Below are 24284 nucleotides of genomic sequence, written 5' to 3' on the forward strand. Positions count from 1 at the left end.
ATGTGGCATAGTTGTACATATGGTAAGGATCTGTGGAGTATGTGTATGTGGTAATGGGAACTGCAGCTGGAAATCCAAGGGGAGGGGGACCCCTCTGCTCGTTATTCCCTTCCAAACAAGCAGTCTGTCCTGCTCCAAACTGGTGTCCTCATCAGAAAGTCTTTACTTCAACCTTTTTATCATTGTCCTCCTTCCTCATCGTCTTTCTTTATTAACCTAGCTTAGTACAGGTCCTGGACAGATAACCAGCTACCTGCTTTTCGCTATAAGAAATGAGCTCAGAAGCCTCAGCTCACCATCCCAGCTGGGGCAGATGGCAGCACCCTATCTGTCAAACAGTTCAGTTCCTTAAAAGTAGTTTGATTTTAATTCACAAACTCTTTTAGAGCAGACTTTTGTAAAGGAAACTCACTGAAAGTAGAACTGAATTATCCTATCAGTCTGTTTCATAGGTGGTACTTTAGAGTTCTGGAAAAGTGTTTTTGACCCGATGAGTTTCCATAAGATATCCCAAAACCAGAAAAGATTTTCCTAATAGTTTGGACTTTTTCTGTTTTCCTGTGGACTCTGAGAAGCCTCAGGACCATGTTTATCCAGCACTGAAACAAGTAAAGTGAAGAGAGTCGTGGGCCTCACTTAATCAAAGGCTATTCACATTTTCACCTTAATTTAGGAGTAATATTCTGAGAAGTACATGCTGTTATGAAGATAAAAAGTATTTTTCACCAGCACTAAAAGTTACAGTTAAAATATTTTGTTGTATCCCAGCTACTTGGGAGGCTGAGGCAGAAGAATCGCTTAAACCCAGGAAGCGGAGGTTGCAGTGAGCCAAGATCATGCCATTGCACTCTAGCCCGGGCAACAAGAGCAAGACTCCGTCTCAAAAAACAAAAAAAAAATTTGCTGTAAGCGAAGACTGAAATAGCTTCTGTAGGAGAGCTTTAGAATGAAGTCTTTTAGAGGAGCAGGTGAATCCTAATCGGCATCTCTCTCTTTAGCTGGACTGAACCCAAACATGAATGTCAACAGCATGGACATGACCAGTGGCTTGTCGGTGAAGGACCCATCCCAGTCCCAGTCACGCCTCCCCCAGTGGACGCACCCCAACTCCATGGATAACTTGCCCAGTGCCGCTTCCCCCCTGGAGCAGAACCCTAGCAAGCATGGTACGTCTGGGCTAGGATGCCTGTGGTGGAATCACTGCTGGCTTACTAATCGATCTTCCTGTTGTATAACATGCCCATTCTATACTTTTCTAAGAATTGAGCGCTGAAAGTTGGATTTAAAATAACCCATTCCGTTATAGTGCATATGAGATCTCAGCTAGTCAGTGATCAAACTTCTTAAAAGCCAGCCATTAGATCTTAGCTACAAACCTAGAAATAATTTGAAAACCCCAGAGCAGCAAAGAATCTAGGTCATAGCCTATGTACTTTTTTTTTTATATCTCTATTCATCAACAAAAACTTGAGTCTGCTGAAATATTTTCAATAAAATAGTAAAACACAAATAGAAAATCAAATATGCAGTATGTATGGGAACTGCAGCTGTAAATACTAGGGTGCATTTCTGTTGGTTATTCCCCTCCATCCAAGCAGTCTGTCTTACTCCAAACTGGTGTCCCCATCAGGAACTCGTTACCGATGGACACACCAGTAAGGTGGAAGCAAAAATGATACCCGTAGGAGGTACTTTCAAGCATTAAATTTAGCTCTGAACTTGCTGGTAGAATAAACAGCAAAGGAAATTCAATAGGTTATGTAGTTCTCTCTTGATACAAAGCATTCTAAAAAGAAAAAAGAAACTATGGGCCGGGCGCGGTGGCTCAAGCCTGTAATCCCAGCACTTTGGGAGGCCGGGGCGGGTGGATCACGAGGTCAGGAGATCGAGACCATCCTGGCTAACACGGTGAAACCCCGTCTCTACTAAAAAATACAAAAAACTAGCCGGGCGAGGTGGCGGGCGCCTGTAGTCCCAGCTACTCGGAGGCTGAGGCAGGAGAATGGCGGGAACCCGGGAGGCGGAGCTTGCAGTGAGCTGAGATCCGGCCACTGCACTCCAGCCTGGGCGGCAGAGCCAGGCTCCGTCTCAAAAAAAAAAAAAAAAAAAAAGAAAAAGGAAACTATGTCTCATGGTTAACTTACGGAAAATCATCACACACTGCTGGCACCTTTCTTAGCAGGAGGGCCTTGCTGCCTGTGGCTAGTTGGTTTGGTTCTGTATGAATTTTTAACATCCACTGTGTTCTTCCATAGTGAGGGTTTCAGACTAAAAGGAGGGAAGAGGTAAGAGCAAATTTGATAACTAATCACAAAGACTCATAAGTTGTCCCCAAAAAGGTTTATTAAGGGCAGCTTCCCATGGTATGGATATGTATTTTATAAAGATTTCAGGCCGGGCGCAGTGGCTCAAGCCTGTAATCCCAGCACTTTGGGAGGCCGAGATGGGCGGATCACGAGGTCAGGAGATCGAGACCATCCTGGCTAACACGGTGAAACCCCGTCTCTACTAAAAAATACAAAAAACTAGCTGGGCGAGGCGGCGGGCGCCTGTAGTCCCAGCTACTCGGGAGGCTGAGGCAGGAGAATGGCGTGAACCCGGGAGGCGGAGCTTGCAGTGAGCTGAGATCCGGCCACTGCACTCCAGCCTGGGCGACAGAGTGAGACTCCGTCTCAAAAAAAAAAAAAAAAAAAAAAAAAATTTCTAACTGGACAAACTAAAATTGTTCTTCAGGGGTTTCGGTCTTTCAGGGCTGAAATTGGAGCTGGCTTAAATAGTCACTGGCCAGGCATGGTGGCTCACACCTGTAGTCCCAGCTACTTGGGAGGCCAAGGTGGGAGGATCACTTGAGCCCAGGAGTTTGAGGCTGCAGTGAGCCCTAATCACATCACTACACTCCAGCCTGGGCAACAGAGTGAGACATTGTCTCAAAAAAAAAAAAAAAGTCATTGATTCTTACAGAATCCTAGACAGACCAAGTCTTACAATTCATGTAACCGAATAGAGCAAGGCATTGGACCTAGAACAGAAGGTGCATAGGGAGGCTTAGGGTATCTTCTGCTGTCTCTCAACTGGAGGGTATTCACTCGCTTCTTTGTTTCCTGTTGTCCCCATAGGTGCTATCCCTGGAGGTCTAAGCATTGGGCCTCCAGGTAAGTCCTCCATTGATGACTCCTATGGCCGGTACGATTTAATCCAGAACAGTGAGTCACCAGCCAGTCCTCCCGTAGCTGTTCCCCATAGCTGGTCACGTGCCAAATCTGACAGTGATAAAATCTCAAATGGCTCTAGCATCAACTGGCCCCCAGGTAAGACCGTGCAACACTTCCGTGCAACAGCAGCAGGTCAGAACGTGCTCCAAGCCTGCAGAGAGTGATGAGGCTGGGAGGACCCAGAATCTGAGCTAAGGATCTGGAAGCGTTAAGCCCAGAGCTTTGGCATTTTCCTTGGAAATCCATTTGTCAGATCAATTTTGGGTATGGTTAGCATCAGGCATTTTTCTGTAATCCCTTAGTTCAACATGAGAAGTGGAAGGGGTGGCAGGGAGGAAGCACACTGTATACCATCTGGTAAAACTATTCCGACTCTGTGTGAAAACTATCTTAATATGATAGCTAGAATACCTGGTTCTAGTTTGTTCCAAAGGATTGATTGTTTTAATGAAAGAGAGTATCAAGAGTATAAAGTGTACCTCTCATTTAATTAGCAGATTATAAAAATTTCTACAAACAGGACAAAACATCTTTTAAAATGTCATGAATCAATGTGCAGATGTTCTGATCTGTGGCTTCTCATTTGGGTTTCTTAAACAGAATTCCATCCGGGAGTTCCATGGAAAGGACTACAGAATATTGACCCTGAGAATGACCCTGACGTCACTCCTGGCAGTGTCCCCACTGGGCCTACCATCAATACCACCATCCAGGATGTCAACCGCTACCTCCTCAAGAGTGGAGGTGAGGGTGCTGCTCTGCCTGCCTCTGCGCAGACGGTCTCTCTAGACCCATTTGGAGATGTCAGGGGTGACAGGTTGGGCTCTGAGGCAGGGATGATACAAGGCACAGTTGAAGCAGTCATCTGAAGCAGCATGAAGAGACGGCAGTTAGTGCTTATGGGAAAATGGACATCAATTTGAGTTTCTGCTGGAATTTTTTTTTTTTTTTTGAGATGAAGTCTCACTCTGTCACCCAGGCTGGAGTGCAGTGGCACGATCTCAGCTCTCTGCAACCTCCACCTCCTGAGTTCAAGCGACTCTCCTGCCTCAGCCTCCCAAGTAGCTGGAATTACAGGCATGTGCCACCATACCAGGCTGATTTTTGTATTTTTAGTAGAGACAGGGTTTCACCATGTTGGTCAGGCTGGTCTCGAACTCCTGACCTCAGGTGTGACCCATGCTGCTGGATTTATTGATAAGTAATGTCTTATCATAAAAGTGCCATCTCTGACAAAGTTTTATCACAGCATGCTATTTTGTGGAAGAAAGAGCTAGATTGCCATAGGTACTACCACTAATAAGGCCACCTAGGTAGTTCCCAAAACATTAAGTTTCCCACTTGAAATATGACTCATTGGAGCCTTGTGTTTTGTGTTTGCTTCTTTTCTTTCTTTTTTTTTTTTTTTTGAGACAGATTCTTGCTCGTTTGTCCAGGCTGGAGTATAGTAGCGTGATCTTGGCTCACCGCAACCTCCGCCCGCCTCCCAGGCTCAAGTGATTCTCATGCCTCAGCCTCCCGAGTAGCTGGGACTACAGTGTGCACCACCACACCCAGCTAATTTTTTCTATTTTTAGTAGAGACGGTGTTTCACCATGTTGGCTAGGCTGATCTCGAACTCCTGACCTCAAGTGATCCACCTGACTTGGCCTCCCAAAAGTACTAGGATTACAGGCGTGAGCCAGTGTATCTGACTGCTTCTGTGGTTCTTTAAAGTGATAGGCTTCTCAATGTATCTTTGACTGGAAGGCCAACATGAGTACAGATTGCCCTGTCTGTTTAATGCTGTGTATTCCTTGGGGTTACACAGCTGCTTTTCGGATGCAGCTGCTTTTCAGAGCAGGGGTGTTATGGGTGTCCCTGCTGTCAGACACAGTCAAGTGGTACCCAAAAGGGAGCCGTGTGGCAGAGGACAGGTGAGGCGCCAGCCAGAATCAGAGACCCAGCCCTCCCTGCTTGTCATACCTGGTGGGGCACCAGGGTTGTGCCAGACAGGAAAGTTATATTTTGAGGGTTGTGGAGAAGTGGGATGCAGGTTGTACAGATCCAGGTCATAAGGGAAGTTGGAAAGAATCGAAGTTGCTTAATACATGGCAGAGCTCCCTGAGTGGTGCCCAGATGAAGGATCAAGTGGCCCCTTAGCCTCCAGGCAGAACCAGGGCCACTGGGAGTGGCCTCCGCCATCGCCTGAGTGTACCATGATGTGATGAAGATGGCCTGAGAAACACGTGGCAGCTGTTCTCCAGCTCCACATGCAGCTGTCCTCCAGCTCCATAGCCTGTCCAGTTAAGGAAATCAACTTGCGGGGAGGGCAGAAGAGAACCTCAGCCTAAGAAATGCATTGGCCATTGAGATAAGGCAAGGCAGTGGCATCTCCAACCCTGAGCCTAAGAACCAGCCAGCCAGCCAACCTGGGTGACTTGTAGCTCCAAGTGAACATCGTTTGACTTCCCGGGTGCTTGATGTTTGGGTCTTGAGCCTGCCCTGGCACTTGTGCACAAACATCAGTATTCAGCAGCAGCCAGCTCAGGTGGCTCATGCCAGGCCTCCCCTTCAGCTCATGACCAGCACTAGGAACCTTGTTCCTCCACTCTGGTACCTCTCTTGGTTGTATTTAAGGATACATTAGGGTTTGTTACTGAAAGAAAGGGTAGTACAATGAACATCTCTTCACGTAGAAGTTGCTAACCAGAAAGCACTAGCAGGCTGAGCACAGTGGCTCACACCTGTAATCCCAGCACTTTGGGAGGCCAAGGTGGGAGAATCACTTGAGGCCAGGAATTTGAAACCAGCTGGGCAATATAATGAGACCCTATCTCTACAAAAAATTTAAAATGAAAACATTAGCTGGGTGTAGTGGCACACATCGGTGGTTCCAGCTACTCAGGAGGCTGAGACAGGAGAATCACTTGAGCTTGGGATGTCAGGACTGCAGTGAGCTGTGATTGGGCCACTGCACTCTAGCCTGGGTGACACAGCAAGACTTCGTCTCAAAAAAAAAAAAAAAAGAAAAGAAAAGGCCTCCCAAAGTGCTGGGATTACATGCCTGAGCCACTGCGCCTGGTCAAGCTGACACCTTTTTAAAGTAAAGACCTTCCTGAGCAAATTAACACAGGAACAGAAAACAGACAGCCTGAGTTGACATAACACAAAGAAGGGAGCAGCAGACAGCGGGCCTGTTGGAGGGTAGAGGGTGGGAGGAAGGGGAGGATTGAAAAACTTCCTGTCAGGTACCATGCTCACTATCTAGGTGATGGAATGATCTCTACAACACACCCCCACAACACACAGTCCACCTGTGTGACAGACCCGCACGTGTACTCCCAGAACCCAAAATAAAAATTGGAAAAAATAAAAGTGAAGACCTGCAGATTACCCATAAATGCTAACTTTCCTCAACTCTGGTGCCCTCATTCTAAAGAGGTCACTTGCAGCAGGGCAGCTGCAAACAACTGTGCAGGTTGGACACTGCATGTGTCCAGGAAGTGCCACACGCCTGGTTATTCACTGCACAACGTCATGTGGGCCTACAGCTGAGATGCCATGGCTTTTCAGAAACCATCCGATTCTGTGTGTGGTCATCAGTTTAACAGCCAGACTGTGCTTATGTTCCCTCTGCTAGCCAGGATCCATGCCCTGCAGAGTTATTGTCCCAATGAGAGCTCTTTCCATTCTGCATTCACCCCAGCTGTCACCGTTACTCCGTCCTCACTCTTCTCCAGCTTCTTGCTTTCTTCACAGAATTGAAAGGGAGAGCCACATTAGAAAATACAAAATAAAACCAAGCAGCGAGGAGCTGAGCTTTCACACAAGGGATCGAGGTGCCTGAAGGATGGCCCATTTACCCCAAGTCTCCCTTTCAGGCACAGGGACGAGCTTTCCTCAGAAAACTACAGTCCTAGGGATAGAATAACTCAAGTCCATATACACAGTTATTAGGACAGATGTCTTTTAATTATTCATGTATTTAAAAAGGGAATCATGAGCCGGGTGTGGTGGCATCTGTGATCCCTGCCGCTCAGGAGGCTGAGGCAAGAGGATCACCCAGCCCAGGAGGTTGAGGCTGCTGTGCACTGTGATCACGCCTGTGAACAGCCACTGTGCTGCAGTGTGGGTGACATAGCAACTGTGCTGCAGTGTGGGTGACATAGCAACAGCCCCATCTCTAAAAAAAAAAATTTTTTTAAGCAAAATACGAGTTCGGAAGCTGATGGGACACCCCAGTCAGAAGAAATGTTCAAATTTTTATGGCACATTTTGTAATGAATGGCTTGGAGTTTTGTTCTTCTATTTTGTAGCCATTGTTTGAACTGTGAAAGGAGTAGATTGCCCTGGATTTTTATTTTATCTTATTTGGGAGAGGAAATCAATGTGGTGCTTTAAAACTCTGACATGGCATTTTAAGCATTCTGGCGGGAATTCTCAAAGAAGCTCATGCTGCTTCTTGCCCTTTGATTCCTCCGCCTTCAGCAACATCCCAGGCCTCCCTGAGTGGCTACAGGGACCCAGAATAGGAGGCATGCCCTGTTTCTTCCTTCCCACATGACACTTTCATGTTCAGGCTTCTATTAAAAATGGCAGCCTAGGGAGAGGTTGATTCTTGATGGTTAAGATTCTCACACCCCGCAGTTAGAGTCACGAACCCGGACACCGCCACCACCTTGCTCAGTGCCGTGTTTGGTTCTGCAGGGTCCTCCCCGCCATCATCTCAGAATGCCACGCTGCCTTCCTCGAGTGCCTGGCCGCTCAGTGCCTCCGGCTACAGTAGCTCTTTCAGCAGCATTGCATCCGCACCTAGCGTTGCAGGTACGCGCCTAGCCTCTAGACTTGCAGGTAGCATTTTCTTTCTTTCCCCAAACAAAACTTTGACAGGCCCCAGCTTTTCCTATTGGCTCTTCACTCACTCCCTGAGCTGGGAGGCCGTGTGGCATGATAGAGGATGGGTGGGGGCCTTGCCCAGGCACAGTGGGCACCTTGGGCACATCAGCTTGCACACACATGGAAGTGGTGACATCTTCTCCATACAAGTGTGTGGGCCCATTGCCTTTTCTCTTCCTTTCCCCCATGGCCACAAGACAAGGGGTATGCAAGGTTTTGAAAACTTAGAGGCAAAACACTTCTGGGAATTTGCAGTTACTTGAGTTTGCCAGGGGCTTGACTTGGTGTTTCTTTGCCTATCACACAGTCTGCTGGTGTTAGAGAGCACTCTGTGTGGCTCCCCAAACACAGCAGTGTTTGTCTCAAGACTGCGTATTCTCCATCTCTCTGCCTTTCTAGGTAAACTGTCAGACATTAAATCGACGTGGTCCTCTGGCCCTGCCTCCCACACGCAAGCCTCTCTGTCTCATGAACTGTGGAAGGTGCCCAGAAACACTACTGCACCCACGAGGCCACCTCCAGGGTTAACCAATCCCAAGCCCTCCTCCACCTGGGGTGCCAGCCCCCTCGGCTGGACCAGCTCCTACTCCTCAGGTAAGCTTCATGCTCCTCGTGTTCCAATGGGGGCCTTACCTTTTCGGGGATGTGCTTATCACTTCATCCTGTACCTCCTTTGTAAGGACCCCTGCCTCTAACTCTGGAGCCTGGGAGGGCTTAGGAAGGCACCAGGGCCACCCTAGATGTCCAGGGCATTAGCTGGGTGAGCCTGGTGTTTTTAGCATCAGCCTAGGTGTGCCAGCACACAGCAGGTTTGCTCTGGCCCAAGAGGTCCCAGGCGGTTCCAGCACCCTTTGAGGGCCCACGCTGGCCACCTCCATCCTCAGGAGTGCAGCTGCCCTGCACTGGGTCATTAGAGGCCCGCACAGTCCTTTAGGCTGTCTGCCCCCATGAACCCCCATCGCACAGGGATCTGGATTTCTGCTTTTTATATTTGCTTCTCCACAAGATGTCACTGAGACATAAGGCTTTTCCAGACCCAAAACGAAACAAACCCCACCAGTTTGAAAACACAACTCTCATAATATTGCAGCTTCTCTCAGGTGCTTCATGTCGAACCTCAGAGATGAGAAAAATGTACTGGGAATTGAAGAAACTGAAGACTTAAACCAATGTGGGCAACAAAGCGAGACCCCATCTCCACAAAAGAATAAAAAAATAAGTGGGGCGTAGTGGCACATACCTGTGATCCCAACTGCTGGGGAGGCTGAGATGGGAGAACAACTCAAGCCCAGGAGATTGAGGCTACAGTGAGCTATGCTTGAGCCACTGCACTCCAGCCTGGGTGACAGAGTGAGACCCTGTCTCTAAAAAAATAATAGTAATAAATAACAAAATGTTTAAAATCAGCCGCAGATAGTGTATTCGTCCATTTTCACACTCCTGATGAAGACATACCCGAGACCGGGCAATTTACAAAAGAAAGAGGTTTATTAGACTTACAGTTCCACGGGACTGGGGAGGGCTCACATTCCTGGCAGAAGGTGAAAGGCATGTCTCACATGGTTGCAGACAAGGAGAGAGAGAGCTTGTGCAGGGAAACTCCCATTTAACATCAGATCTCATGAGACTTATTCACTATCATGAAAACAGTATGGAAAAGACCTTCCCCCATAATTCAGTTACCTCCCACTGGGCTCCTTCCACGAAACATGGGAATTGTGGGAGTTACAATTCAAGATGAGATTTGGGTAGGGACACAGCCACACCATATCATTCTGCCTCTGACCCCTCCCAAATCTCATGTCCTCACGTTTCAAAACCAATTATGCCTTCCCAGCAGTTCCCCAAAGTCTTCATTTCAGCATTAACTCAGAAGTCCACAGTCCAAAGTCTGTCTGAGATAAGGCAAGTCCCTTCCACCTACAAGCCTGTAAAATCAAAAGCAAGTTAGTTACTTCCTAGATACAATGGGGGTACAGGCATTGGGTAAATACAGTCATTCCAAATGGGAGAAATAGGCCAAAACAAAGGGGCTACAGATCCCATGCAAGACTGAAATCCAGCAGGACAGTCAAATCTTAAAGCTCCAAAATGATCTTCTTTGACTCCATGTCTCACATCTGGGTCATGCTTAGGCAAGAGGTTGGTTGCCATGGTATTGGGCAGCTCTTCAGGGTACAGCCTCCCTCTTGGCTGCCTTCACGTGCTGGTATTGAGTGTCTGCGGCTTTTCCAGGCACACGGTGCAAGCTGTCAGTGGATCTACCATTCTGGGGTCTAGAGGACGGTGACCTTCTTCTCACAGCTCTACTAGGTGGTGCCCCAGCAGGGACTTTGTGTGGGGGCTCCACCCCCACATTTCCCTTCCACACTGCCCTAGCAGAGGTTCTCCATGAGAGCCCTGCCCCTGCAGCAAACTATCGTCTGAACATCCAGGCATTTCCATGCATCCTCCGAAATCTAGGTGGAGGTTCCCAAACCTCAGTTCTTCACTTCTGTGCCCCCAGAGTCTCAACACCATGTGGAAGCTGCCAAGGCTTGGAGATTGCACCCTCTGAAGCCATGGCCCAGGCTGTACCTTGGCCCCTTTTAGTCACAGCCAGAGCAGGTGGGACACAGGGCACCAAATTCTTAAACTGCACACAGCGTGTGGACCCTGGGCCTGGCCTATGAAGCCATTTTTTCCTTGTAGGCCTCTGAGCCTGTGCTGGGAGGGGCTTCTATGAAGACCTCTTACATGCTCTAGAGACAGCCTCCATTTTCCCCATTGTCTTGGGGATTAACTTGCAGCTCCTCGTTACTTAGGCAAATTTCTGCACCCTGCTTGAATTTTTCCTCAGAAAATGGGATTTCCTTTTTTTTTTTTTGAGATAGAGTTTCACTCTTGTCACCCAGGCTGGAGTACAATGGCGTGATCTCGGCACACTGCCACCTCTGCCTCCCAGGTTCAAGCAATTCTCCTGCCTCAGCCTCCTGAGTAGCTGGGATTACAGGTGCCCACCATGCCTAGCTAATTTTTGTATTTTTAGTAGAGATGGGGTTTCACCATGTTCGCCAGGCTGGTCTCAAACTACTGACCTCAGGTAATCCACCCATCTCAGCCTCCCAAATGCTAGGATTACAGGCGTGAGCCACCGTACCCAGACAATTTTCTGAACTTTTATGTTCCGCTTCCCTTATAAAACTGAATGCTTTTAAGAGCACCCAAGTCACCTCTTGAATGCTTTGCTGCTTAGAAATTTCTTCTGCCAGATACCCTAAATCATCTCTCTCAAGTTGAAGGTTCCACAAATCTCTAGGGCACCAGTCTCTTTGCTAAAATGACAAGAGCCACCTTTGCTCCAGTTCCCAAAAAGTTCCTCATTGTCATCTGAGACCACTTCAGCCTGGACATTATTGTCCATATCCCTATCAGCACTTTTGTCAAAGCCATTTCACAAGTCTCTAGGAAGTTACAAACTTTCCCACATTTTCCCATCTTTTTCTGAGGCTTGAGTTCCAACCTCTGCCTGTTACCCAGTTCCAAAGTTGCTTCTGTGCAGAGACCAGCTTGACTGGGGAGACCCTAACCCAGCGGTGCTAGAGGAATTAAAGACACAGAAATATAGAGGTGTGACGTGGGATATCAGGGCTCTCACAGTCTTCAGAGCTGAGAGCCCTGAACAGAGATTTACCCACATATTCATTAACAGCAAGTCAGTCATTAGCATTGTTTTTATAGATACTAGATTAACTAAAAGTATCCCTTATGGGAAAGGAAGGGATGGGCCGAAATAAAGGGATGAGTTGGGCTAGTTATTTGCAGCAGGAGCACGTCCTTAAGGCACAGATCGCTCATGCTATTGTTCGTGGCTTAAGAATATCTTTAAGCGGTTTTCCGCCCTGGATGGGCCAGGTGTTCCTTGCCCTCATTCTGGTAAACCCACAGCCTTCCAGTGTGGGCTTTATGGCCATCATGAACGTGTCACAGTGCTGCAGAGATTTTGTTTATGGCCAGTTTTGGGCCAGTTTAATGGCCAGATTTGGGGCGGGGGGAGCTGTTCCCAACATGTTCCCCTTCTTTGATTTGCAAAGCAATAAAAGCAAAGACAGCTTTGTCACGGTGAGCTACTTCTTGCAGGAGTCAGGATCCGCATCTGCAGACTGTACAAAGACAACACAGATTAAAAGCACAATCATCGTTGAAATCACAGTGCTTCCAAGTGTTTTTATCCATTTTAATGGGTTACTAGCTGCTAATCTGTCTGCAGCTCCTTCTAGCACTCCAGTTCCTGGCATTAAGGTCAGGTGCGCCTGGGATGCTTTAAATATTTGTTCTTTTAATTTTGCAATATCCAAAAACAAGTTTGTAGAGTGTCCCTCTAGATGCTTTTTTGGTCTTTCCCAAATTTTGATCTTATTAAGAGCTATTAATAGTTTCCACAAATCCTTATGTTTAGCTCCTACAACGGGCCATATCATTTGAGGTTGAGGTGCCACTATACCGCCATGGTTCCAGATAATGGGAACTTTTGCCATACTTCTTATTTCTACCCTCTGACCATTTTGTTCAGATCAGCTGAACATAGTGTGGCCAAGGCACACAGACTGAGAGGTGCAGTTCAAGCTAAACATCCCCTTGGGGGACCAGTGAATAATGATTCCATAGGAATTGATGTGCAGCACCTCTGCCTGTTCTGCATATCCCTGTCAGCTTTTTTGTCAAAGCCATTTCACAAGTCTCTAGGAAGTTCCAAACTGTCCCACATTTTCCCATCTTTTTCTGAGCCTTGAGTTCCAACCTCTGCCTGTTACCCAGTTCCAAAGTTGCTTCCACATTTTCAGGTATCTTTTCAGCAGCACCCCACTCTACTGGTACCAGTTTACTTTATTAGTCCATTTTCATGCTGCTGGTAAAGACATACCCAAGATGAGGCAATTTACAAAAGAAAGAGGTTTATTGGACTTACAACTCCACGTGGCTGGGGAGGCCTCATAGTCATGGCAGAAGGTGAAAGGCACATCTCACATGGTGGCAGACAAGAGAGCTTGTACAGAGAAACTCCAGTTGTTTAAACCGTCAGATCTTGTGAGACTATCACGAGAACAGCACAGGAAAGACGTGCCCCCATGATTCAATTACCTCCTACCACGTTCCTCCCACAAAACATGGGAATCATGGGAGTTACGATTCAAGATGAGATTTGAATGGGGACACAGCCAGACCATATCAGATAGTTTGAAAGTAATAGTTTCTGCCTTTTAGCAGCAGTCTTTAGGGATTTGCTCTGTTGTATTAACCAGAAGAACCTGGGAGCACTGATTCCACACCAGGTCTGGGGGCAGGCAGAGGTGGAGACCAGAGCTTTCCTGGAGATTGTCAGGCCTCTCACCCCCGTCTCTCCTGGCACAGATGGGAAAACACGGGTCTCCGGGGCTGGCGGGAAGATCCAAGAAGTCAGAGTCACCACGGGGAAGTGGGAAGGGGGTCTGCAGGAACTGTGAGGTTTTGGTTTACGAAAGAAAGTATGGACCTCCCAGGCTGAGAAAGGCTGTCCTAGATCATGTGGTGATGGTCCGTGATGGCCCGTGCTGTCCCACACTTCAGCACGGTAAGAGGTGGGGAGGCCGCACTATCCACTGGCACCGGGGCCTTGTCAACCGGGTTCTCCCCTCTTGTTGCAGGTTCTGCCTGGAGCACCGACGCCTCAGGAAGAACCAGCAGCTGGCTCGTTCTTCGAAACCTCACTCCCCAGGTGCAGTACGGTGCCCCTGTGTCGCTGAGCATGATCCAAGGAGGGTTCCCTCTTGGCCCCCGATGCAGATGAGGCTGTCTGGTGGGGCGGGATAGTCGGGGGTTCTTGGTCAGGGTCCAGAGGTGATGCTGCACGGGAGGAGATGAGCAAGTGCCAGGCTTGGCTCCAGCAGCAGCAGCAGATGGGGTCCAGGGGTCTCTTTTAACCATGTTCTTGGTGAATTGTTTGTTTACCCACTAGAGGCTGGAAAAGTGTGCTCTGTAAATAGAATTGTTTATCTTACAACTACCCATTCAAGAGTGGTTGGGCCTGGCCGGTTGCAGTAGCTCACGCCTGTAATCCCAGCACTTTGGGAGGTCGAGGCCAGGGATCACCTGAGCCCAAGATTTGGAGACCAGGCTGGGCAACATAGCAAGACCCCATGTGTGTATTTTTATAACATTTTTTAAAAGAGTGGTTTGGCCACGTCAGACTGTGGGGCTAGCCAGTCCCTTCTTGGGACCCAGGCCACACCCACCTACACATCTCCCAAGTCTGTTGTCAGCAGCTAGACCCAGGTGCCTTTTGCAAACCAGGGGCTCTGTGTGATGTGCTCTGGTGAAAGGAGAGCTGAACTCAAAGTGGGGTTTTTCTCCTTCCTCTGATTAGCCTAACTCATAAAATATAACTGAAACATCCAAGATTTTAGTTACACGTTTGGCCACAGAGATACAGAATGTGAACATTGTAAAATCACATATTATTAAAGCCTTTTAAAGAAAAACATTTTCCTAGTGTTTAGTGTATCCAGTTTCATGTTTTTTCTTTGGAAGGCTGTAGTGAAAGAAATCAGAAGAAAGCTCATTCATGCCCCTGTGCTTCCTCTGTCAGATTGATGGTTCTACACTGCGGACATTGTGTTTGCAACATGGGCCTCTCATCACATTCCACCTGAATCTGACTCAAGGCAATGCCGTGGTCCGGTATAGCTCCAAGGAGGAGGCTGCCAAGGCCCAGAAGTCTCTGCACATGTATGTTTCCTCACAGCCACCTCAGCGCTCCAAGTAGCTCCACATCCCCCAGAGCATTAGGTTAGGGGTGTTGCAGGGGGGTCCTGAGCCGCCATAGCAGCATCCCACAGGCTGGCCACCCTCCCGCTTCTGGAGGCCGGAGGTCTTGACACCCAAGATGAAGGTGTGGGCAGGGCTGGTTTCTCCTGAGGCCTCTCTCCTTGGCTATAGACAGCTGCCCTCTCCCTCTGTTCTTACATGGTCGTCTCTTTGTGCATGTTGGTGCCCTGATATAAGGACACCAGTCATGTTGGACTAGGGCCCACCCATGTGACCTCATCTAACTAACTTAATTACCTCTTTAAAGACTCCATCTCCAAACACAGTTACATGGGGAGGTACTGGGGGTTAGGACTTCAGCAAAAGAATTGGGGGAAGGCGACACAGGTCAGTTCTTCACAGGTATCTTGAGACTTATTGTTTTTTTCTGCTGCTGAGTTGCTGTGTCTACTCCCCTCTGCCTGTGACACATTCCTACACAGGGCCCAGCAGCGGTCCTCACAGCCAACCCTTCACCCTGACGAAAGGTTGCTTTTGATAGAAGTATAAGTAGACCTGATCAGTAACATCACTTGAGACATGGAACCTAGAAATTAGTCATTCCTGTTTTTAGCCCAGGATGCAAATGACAGTGACCCTAAATGAGCCCACATTTAATGGTGTGTTCATGCACTTGAAGATGTACTCTCTGTACCAGTACGGTGTTGCTGCTAGAAGTCTGAACTGAGCAAAACCTTCACAGTCTGGGTTTGGAAATAGCAGTGGCAAAACAGAAGCCACACGATGGCTTCCAGGTAGCCTTTCCCAATACGAAGACAGAAAGCCGGTGCCACGAACTTAGCAGGACTTGGGGTGGCCCTGCTCACGTGCCCCATCTTGCTGTTGCAGGTGCGTCCTGGGAAACACTACCATCCTGGCTGAGTTCGCTGGCGAAGAAGAAGTGAATCGCTTCTTAGCCCAAGGCCAGGCGCTGCCACCCACCTCCAGCTGGCAGTCCAGTAGCGCGTCCAGCCAGCCGCGGCTCAGCGCAGCGGGCAGCTCCCATGGCCTGGTGCGCAGCGACGCTGGCCACTGGAATGCCCCATGCCTGGGTGGCAAGGGGAGCAGTGAGCTGCTGTGGGGCGGGGTGCCCCAGTACTCCAGCAGCCTGTGGGGCCCGCCCAGCGCTGACGATAGCAGGGTGATCGGCAGCCCCACCCCTCTGACCACCCTGCTGCCTGGGGACCTGCTCAGCGGGGAGTCCCTGTAGGAGCTGCCATCATCAGCACCAGGAGAGCCGACCCCTCCCGGGACCCCTCCCAGATGGGCGGCCCCACAGACCCGCTGGAACCCAGCAGCGGCCACCCTTTTGAGTACCTCTGTCCAGGACTGAAGACGAACCTTGGCCACAGTCCTTGCGAACTGTTCGCAAAACAGTGCGGGCTGCGGTGGGTCAGCGTCACATGCTAATGACAGGATGTTCCTCGTAGCTTTTTATTTTGTGTGTCTTATGTTTGTATAGTGTGTTGTCATTTTGATTTTTTTTTTTTAAAGTATAAAAGCTGCTTAGAATAGTTCTATCATGAAGGGCACTTTTCAGATTGTGGGCTGGAAAGGGTTATTTTATCTGTGGGGGAGGGAGGGAGACGTGAAGCCTATTTAAAATGAGCCTGTGACGATTATGCACATTACCAGAGGCGGCCGGTAATCAGGGCAGAGTCTGGTGTGGACCGCCGGGCGCAGAGCGGCTCCACGGTAGGAGCTGAGCGGAAGGCGTGGGCTGCGATCTGCTCTCTGTTCCCCTGGATCCGCCTATGCACATTACCCTTGTTTCATTACTTTTTCATGTCATTTTTTTATCCCAAAAAATATTTTTTAAAAGTTAAAAAAAGACATATCAAACATGCAAATACTTGAATCCAGCAGGCCAATAGTGAAATGTGAACACTTTCTAACTCTACACTTCCAGGCTGACATCAGTACACAGAAACAGGCTCTAGGGAAAATTTCTAAGTTCATAGCCTCCATGTGTGTGAGTGTGTGCGTGTTGAAACAGAAGTGTGTGTGTGTGCGTGTGTGGCGCGTGCTCCTGCACAGCGTGCATTTTCTGTGTTTGTGTGTTTGAAAGCGTGTGAGGATTTAACTGTGGGTTTTCCCTTGTATTCAGTATATGCTTTTTTTTTTGGCGCATTGGTCAAACGTTTGTTATTATTAGCTTCTAACTTTGCACTGAGTGTCCTCGCCCTTCCTTTAGCTAATCCTATACATTACAGAGAATTCCTAGGACAGGGCTGGCGACAATTCATGTGTAAATGTTTACTCAAGGACTCTGTGACTGCGTTTAAAAAGTACAGTGTATATCTCTGGAGAAATAATATGTATACCTACCTTTAGCAGCTTTTTATTGTGGACTAATGCAAGAAAATTATTACCAGAGTATTGCACCATTTTTCCATTTGGAATATAAAGTTAAAGAGAAAAAAAAAACTGTTGTTGAACTGTGGCCATAGATACTTGTAAAGAATGGATGGTTCCGTGGAAGGAACAGAAACAAGCACTTGGGCGTGGGTTGTGACTGCTTTTGGGGGAGCCTGGGGTTTGGGCTCCCACCTGTTTACAGACCTTTTTTTCTCCTTCAGACTTTAAAATTTTAAAAATTTAAAAAGGAATTAAAAAAAAAAAAAAAGACTTCCGTCGTAAAGAAACCTATTTTCAGAATGCAGATGCGCTCCTTCAGAGCTCTGGGACGGGACGGCGTTGTTCCCTCGGCCATCGTCGTGGACTCTGTCGATTGCTTTCGCCCCTTCGTCAAGGTGACAGGCGTTGTGGCCACTGTCTTGCACATGCCGGACGCGCTCTCAGGAAAGCCAGGGCTCCCGAGGGCAGCTCCACACCATTTCATGTATTTTTAAACCCAACTCCTAGCACTGAAGATGTTATTTTAAAAAAAAAAAAAACCAACAAAAAAATGAAAAAAAAGAAAAAGAGGAAAAAAAAAATCACAAAGAAGAAAAATACCTAATCTCTAATGTGTAGCAGTTACATATTTACCAAATAATGGACTCAAAAGAAATAGATGTTTGAAGAGTGCTTTATATATTAAAAATTGCTTTATGTTTTAAAAATGATCAATGTTTTGATTGTTTTGCAAGGAAGAAAGACAATGGAATAACATACCCTCAAGTATGTTTTAAAATATATATATACGAACATTGTGCTCCCTGCCTGCTTGATCAGGAAACTTGTGCATTACATTTTTTTTAATTAGCTTTTTAATGGTTTTATCAAAACAAAAAAAAATACAAAAAAAAAAAGTCCTGCAAGATTGCAGATCCACAAAAGCTGGTTTTATAGAGGATCATGAACTATGCACAAACTGGGTTCAAGACTTTTTTTCTCAAGTTTAGTAGGATATTTAGCAAAACCAACCTTCCTCAGAGTGACTGCATCTCATTGCCATTACATGCGTTCTATATATTTGATGGACATACACACCTGCGTATGTATATCCAATATGTGTGCGTGTGAGCGTGCGTGTGCGTATGTGCACCCGACATACCACTTCCCGTGCTGCCGGCGAGCATTGAGTTGTAGAAAAACTCCTGTTGTTTTAAAATTGGGGATGGAAGTCAAGAATATGTTTGTTTGTTTTTGGGTTTTGTTGGGTTTGTTTGAGGTTTTTTTTGTTTTTTTTTTTGTTTGTTTTGTTTTGGGGTTTTTTGACCTTTTATTTTGAACTTAGTATGTCTGTAACTCTGAGATTAAAAAACAAGTTTGTGGCTCTTAATGTTTTCCTCATAGAATGTGATTGTTGAAGAACATGCATCGAAAGTTGCTTTCGAAAGTACAACGCTTTATTGAATCTTAATAAATTGCAATTTTTTTTCTTGGCTGTTCAAAGTAATGTGTTTTTCATTTTTCAAAACAGATACTATGGATGTCTACTTTGCAGCTGCGATGGGGAGAGCTGTCCCGCTGCGTGCGTTCCCTCTATAATTTCCTCAGAGCTCACATACGTACCTCTCTCATGAGTGAACTCAGACTTCCTGTTGTTTTGCTTTATTCTATCATTTGCTTTGTGGTTTTGCTGTAAATATTGAAATCTTAATCGTTGAGAGGCACAACCGAGCTTTCTAGCTCTCCACCCCCGCAGCCCATCCGAGTCTGTTCATGTGGTAACTTCTGTTTGGGATGGCAGCAAGCAGAGGCTGGGGCCTGCCTGCAGTCCTGGCAGAGGAGTGCCACTCACTTTTGCCTAGGGTCCAGTTTGGGCTTAGAAAATATTCAAAGAGAATAATGAGGATTTTTTGTGTTTCCTAGACATTTTATGCATTTATTTTTGTGAAATCACCTTCGCTAACTTTCACCGAGCACTTTGAGCACAGTGGAACTTCGGAAGCAGCACCAGCCTCACCCCAGAATCTCAGTTGGCATAGCTAGAAACTGAGTCCCTTCCTAGGACACTGGCCGTGGCCTTCAGGGTGTCCAGTGCCACCAGTGTGGCATTGGTGTTGCAGACCAGCCTCTGAAGACAAACCGAGCACCCCGGCGGCCCCTCACTCAAACTAAGCAAAGGTCTTTTTTCTGTCTCCACTCCCTGGGGAAAGGTCAAAGGTGGACCTGCCCACTTTGAGTCAATTCCTTCAAAAAGATGGGACCCGCACCGTGCCACAGGCTGCCCCCTCTCCACCATGGGGAAGGCGGGGTACTGCTGGCTCTGACCATCCTCTTTTGGAAATTGAGAAGGAAAGCATTGAGTAGGACCTAATCTGGAAAAGAAATTAAAAGACCAGAAAAGGAAGCCGGGAATGAAACTCAAGATGCACCTGAACCTGGAAGCGGCAACCGTCGGCTCTGCGCGGAGCCTCAGCAAGAGTTCCTTTTGTGCCTGCGTTACGATGGAGCAAACCGTACCCATGCCTGTGCGCTGGGAGAACAAGGTCAGCGCCCAAGGGCGTGCAAAGGATGTGGCAGGCTTCATGGAGGAGGTGGCATCTGCCCTGGGCCTGGGAGACCAGGTTGGATTTTGACAGACTGGCAACTCGGGGGACAGATGGGGAGCACAGTGTAAGCTAAAGCCCCATGTAGGGACCCCACACAAAGACCTTGTGGGCTTCCAGGGCACCATCTTCACCCATGGGTGGGAAGGAGGCTTGAAGAAAACGGGTTCTTCACCTGCATCTGTGGATATTTTTTTTTAAGTTTATTAATTTTTTTTTTTTTTTTAATGACAGGTTCAGACCTGCCCTTTGTGGTTTGTGTATTTGTTTAATACAGGGTCTCTGTCTCCCAGGCTGGAGTGCAGTGATGTAATCTCAGCTCACTGCAACCTTGACCTCAAGCAATCTTCCCACCTCAGCCTCCCAAGTAGCTGGGACCACAAGCATGCATGCACCACCTACACTCAGCTCATTTCATTTTTTATTTTTGTAGAGATGGGGTTTCACCGTGTTGCCCAGGCTGGTCTCGAACTGCTGGGAATACAGGCATGAGCCACTGTGCCCAGCCTTTTTTTTTTTTTTTTTTTTTTTAACTATTTTGGCAACATCACGGCAGAACGCTAAAGGCAGAAAGCAGGGTGCCCAGCGGCTAGCAGTGTGGCATGCCAAGAAGGCTGTTCCAATGGGGGAGAAGCCAGCAGACGCAGAGGCGTTATGGTGTGCCTCGACTGAGTGTGTTCAGTGAAGAGGGAAAACGGAGACAGTGGGGCATCCCAAGAAGATCCTCTGCAGGAGTGCGGTGTCTACGGATGGACCAAGAAAACCTACGCAGGATCCAGATGGAAACAAAGCTGCTTAGCTCTGCACATCAGTGTTCAGCGGAGTTGTGGCTGATGGGCTTCTAGTGCAGGACTGGCCCCCGAACAGCAGCAAGTGTAGTATGCCTGGCCCCCAGGTCGTCATGAAAACCAGACGCAGACACTCGGGAGGCTGAGGCGGGAGGATCATCTGAGCCCAGGAGGTTGAGGCTGCAGTGAGCTGTGATCATGCCACTGTACTCCAGGATGGGCAACAGAGTGAGCGCCCATCTCAAAAAAGCAGAAGCACATTTCCGAAGCCCCCCAAGCCCACGGGCATTTGTGACAACCTGGTACTTGGATAGGGGTTCTCAGCCTTGGCCCATATTAGAATTATCTGAAAGTTTTTAAGATAATTCACATCATGCCAGGCGCGGTGGCTCACACCTGTAATCCCAGCACTTTGGGAGGCCAAGGCGGGCAGATCACGAGGTCAGGAGATTGAGACCATCCTGGTAACAAGTGAAACCCCGACTCTACTAAAAATACAAAAAATTAGCCAGGTGTGGTGGCGGGCGCCTGTAGTCCTAGCTACTCGGGAGGCTGAGGCAGGAGAATGGCGTGAACCCGAGAGGCGGAGCTTGCAGTGAGCCAATATCGTACCACTGCACTCCAGCCTGGGCGACAGAGCAACACTGTCTCAAAAAAAAAAAAAAAAAAAAAGCCGGGCATGGTGGCACGTGCCTGTAATCCCAGCTACTCAGGAAGCTGAGACAGGAGAATCGCTTGAACCCAGTAGGCAGAGGTTGCGGTGAGCCAAGATTGTCCCATTGCACTCCAGCCTGGGCAACAAGAGTGAAACTCTGTCCCCCCCGGAAAAAAAAAAAAAAAATCACATCCAAAATTTTAAAGATAATTCACATCCAAATCAACTCAAAAACAGAATCTCTGGGGGTGGGCCTCAGGCACCAGTGTTTTTTTGTTTGTGTTGAGACAGGGTCTTGCTGTTGTCCATGCTGGATTCAAAACACCTGGGCTCAGCAGGTGTAGTGGTTCACACTGTAATCCCAGTACTTCGGGAGGCTGAGGCAGGCAGATCACTTGAGGTCAGGAGATCGAGACCAGCCTGACCATCACGGTAAAACCCCATCCCTCCTAAAAAATACAAAGATCAGCCCCATATGGTGGCATGCGTCTGTAATCCCAGCTACTTGGGAGGCTGAGGCAGTGAGCCAAGATCGTAGAACTGCACTCCAGCCTGGGCAACAGAGCAAGACTCTCTCAAAAAGCAAATAAACCGAAACTCTTGGGCTCAAGCAATCCTCCACCTCAGCCTCTGGAGCAGCTGCAATTACAGACACACGCCACCACCTCCAGCAAGTACCAACGTTTTTAAAACCTCTTCGGTGGGTTCTGTTGTGCAGCCAAGGCTGAGAAGCAGTGGCATCGCGGAGTCTTGTCATTCAGCCTGAAATAGCACCAACTTCCCGTCCACTCAAACAGCAGTTTGCAGTTTCCAGGTCTTAGGCTGTTCTCGTCAGGCAAACACCTCAAACGGGTGCCAGGCACGGTACACAGCACACGAACTGTGTCACTTGATACAGCAGCCCATGAGGCGAGGAGCTGGGAGGTCACGGAACACACCCCAGGGCACCCAAGGACACACGGAAGCCCAGGCCTCCAGCACACAAGGGCTGCTCCGAAGAAACACAGGAAGTCCTCGCTGGAGGGTCTGTGGCCACAAGGTGGGGCCACAAGGTGGGTCCGCAGACAGAACCAACAGGAGAGAGAGACAGGCTCACCCAGCCGTAGGGCCTCAGGCTGGACATCCAGTGGGAGTGGACGCCGCCGTCTCAAGGCAGAATTCCCTCTGTGGGAAACCTGGGTTTCTGCTCTTGAAGCTTTCAGCTGATGGGATGAGGCCCACCCACATTCTCAAGAATGATCTTTAGGTGTAATTAACTGTAGTTGTTCACCACATTCCAGCAGCACACGATCGCAGCAACACCTCGGTTCCTGTTGATGAGATCACTGGGCCCCACAGCCTGGCCTGGTTGACACAAACGACTGACTAGCACACACGGTAATTCTCCAGAAATATCTGGGACAAGTTCTTCCACTTCCCTGCCATAAGCAGCTGGTACTGTGCTTTGTGAGGCTGGCAAGATGGGCTCAACAGGTCACAACCAATGATCATGTTGTCAAGCCAGCAGTGGCAGGCATACGTCCCCAGCCAGAGAGGGACCGTGATGGTTTGGAGGACGGCATCTGCACCGATGGGGGCCGGAAACCCTAGGTCAGTCACTCTGGACCATCAGTCACTTTCTGGACTGCCCACGCAGCTTCACCCAGCAGCGCTCACGCCTGAAGACGCTGCCACCGGCGGCCGCCCAGAATCAGCACCAGCTACTTGCTGAGGCCCAGAAGCACCACTTGGCTCAGATCCACCCAGACGGCCAACTCTGTGGGGCCCTGGTGGCAGCACCCAGATGTCTGCAGAGCACAGGACATCCCCATGGAACCGGGTGGGCTAGACCCAGTGCGGGGTCTGCTAACAGCCAGTGGCATCTCCACCTGGGTCTGACCCTTTTCTGGGCCCATCACTCTCCGACTGTTTCCCCACCCGGGCTCATTCCCCCAATCCGAAGCGCAGCTCCTCAGACATGAACCCTGGGCCATGACGGGCTGGTCCCCGCAGACCTGGAGCACTGGGGTCGTGACGGGCTGGTCCCCACAGGCCTGGAGCACTGAGGTCGTGACGGCCTGGTCCCCACGGGCCTGGAGCACTGGGGCCGTGACGGCCTGGTCCCCGCGGGCCTGGAGCACTGGGGCCGTGACGGGCTGGTCCCCGCAGACCTGGAGCACTGGGGCCGTGACGGCCTGGTCCCCGCAGGCCTGGAGCACTGGGGCCGTGACGGCCTGGTCCCTGCAGGCCTGGAGCACTGGGGCCGTGACGGCCTGGTCCCCGCAGAGCTGGAGCACTGGGGCTGTGACGGCCTGGTCCCCGCGGACCTGGAGCACTGGGGCCGTGAGGGGCTGGTCCCCGCAGACCTGGAGCACTGGGGCCGTGAGGGGCTGGTCCCCGCAGACCTGGAGCACTGGCGCCGTGAGGGGCTGGTCCCCGCAGACCTGGAGCACTGGGGCCGTGAGGGGCTGGTCCCCGCAGACCTGGAGCACTGGGGCCGTGACGGGCTGGTCCCCGCAGGCCTGGAGCACTGGGGCCGTGACGGGCTGGTCCCTGCAGGCCTGGAGCACTGGGGCCGTGACGGGCTGGTCCCTGCAGGCCTGGAGCACTGGGGCCGTGACGGGCTGGTCCCTGCAGGCCTGGAGCACTGGGGTCATGATGGGTTGGTCCCCGAATCCCTGTGCCCACCCCCCACAGCCTAGGGTTTTCGGTATCCCACGGGCTCCTCAAACTCAGCCCAATCAGACCCAGGGTCACCGTGCTCCAGCCAACTGCTGGCAGCCAGACGCAGGGGGCCAGCCCTGCCTCACCAAGCCCTGTGTGCCTCCAAGCCCAGGTGCTGGCTGCCTATGCCTGGGAGGCAACTGTCCCCACAGCTCATTTGCAACTGGTATGTCTCCCCTCCAAGTCCCTCTCTAAATTTGCCTCCTGCTCCAGTGATGGTTGATGCATCACTCTGGTCACGATCCTTGCCTGCTCGGCTCACTTGTGCGGTGTAAGCCCCTTCTGG

The 24284-nt window shown here is 49.3% G+C and overlaps 2 protein-coding genes across 26 annotated transcripts in view; one reads left to right on the forward strand and one right to left on the reverse strand.

Annotated features, from left to right (window-relative positions):
- The window catches only part of TNRC6C (trinucleotide repeat containing adaptor 6C), a 159051-nt gene extending 140299 nt beyond the window's left edge, over positions 1–18752 (forward strand). For 8 of the 25 annotated variants that reach the window (XM_065532069.2, XM_045375757.3, XM_045375767.3 and 5 more), the window contains 8 exons: positions 999–1166; positions 3117–3308; positions 3813–3956; positions 7902–8018; positions 8490–8684; positions 13754–13824; positions 14695–14834; positions 15762–17867. In XM_065532069.2, the coding sequence (XP_065388141.1) occupies positions 999–1166; positions 3117–3308; positions 3813–3956; positions 7902–8018; positions 8490–8684; positions 13754–13824; positions 14695–14834; positions 15762–16122 (1388 nt within the window). In that variant the 3' untranslated portion in view covers positions 16123–17867. Of the gene's footprint in view, positions 1–998; positions 1167–3116; positions 3309–3812; positions 3957–7901; positions 8019–8489; positions 8685–13753; positions 13825–14694; positions 14835–15761 lie in introns of all 25 variants that reach the window. The other 17 variants (XM_045375761.3, XM_074020670.1, XM_074020674.1 and 14 more) reach the window with 7 other exon arrangements.
- A 1679-nt stretch (positions 18753–20431) lies between these two features.
- Positions 20432–24248, reverse strand: LOC135967783 (uncharacterized). Its single transcript, XM_065532083.2, has 2 exons — positions 23446–24248; positions 20432–23289 (listed from the first exon to the last, which is right to left on the reverse strand). The coding sequence occupies exons 1-2, from the start codon at positions 23929–23931 to the stop codon at positions 22996–22998; spliced, it is 780 nt and encodes a 259-aa protein (XP_065388155.1). The 5' UTR covers positions 23932–24248; the 3' UTR covers positions 20432–22995.
- Positions 24249–24284: the final 36 nt, after the last annotated feature.

The sequence above is a fragment of the Macaca fascicularis genome, chromosome 16, assembly GCF_037993035.2.
Source record: "Macaca fascicularis isolate 582-1 chromosome 16, T2T-MFA8v1.1".
Classification (NCBI taxonomy): domain Eukaryota; kingdom Metazoa; phylum Chordata; class Mammalia; order Primates; family Cercopithecidae; genus Macaca; species Macaca fascicularis.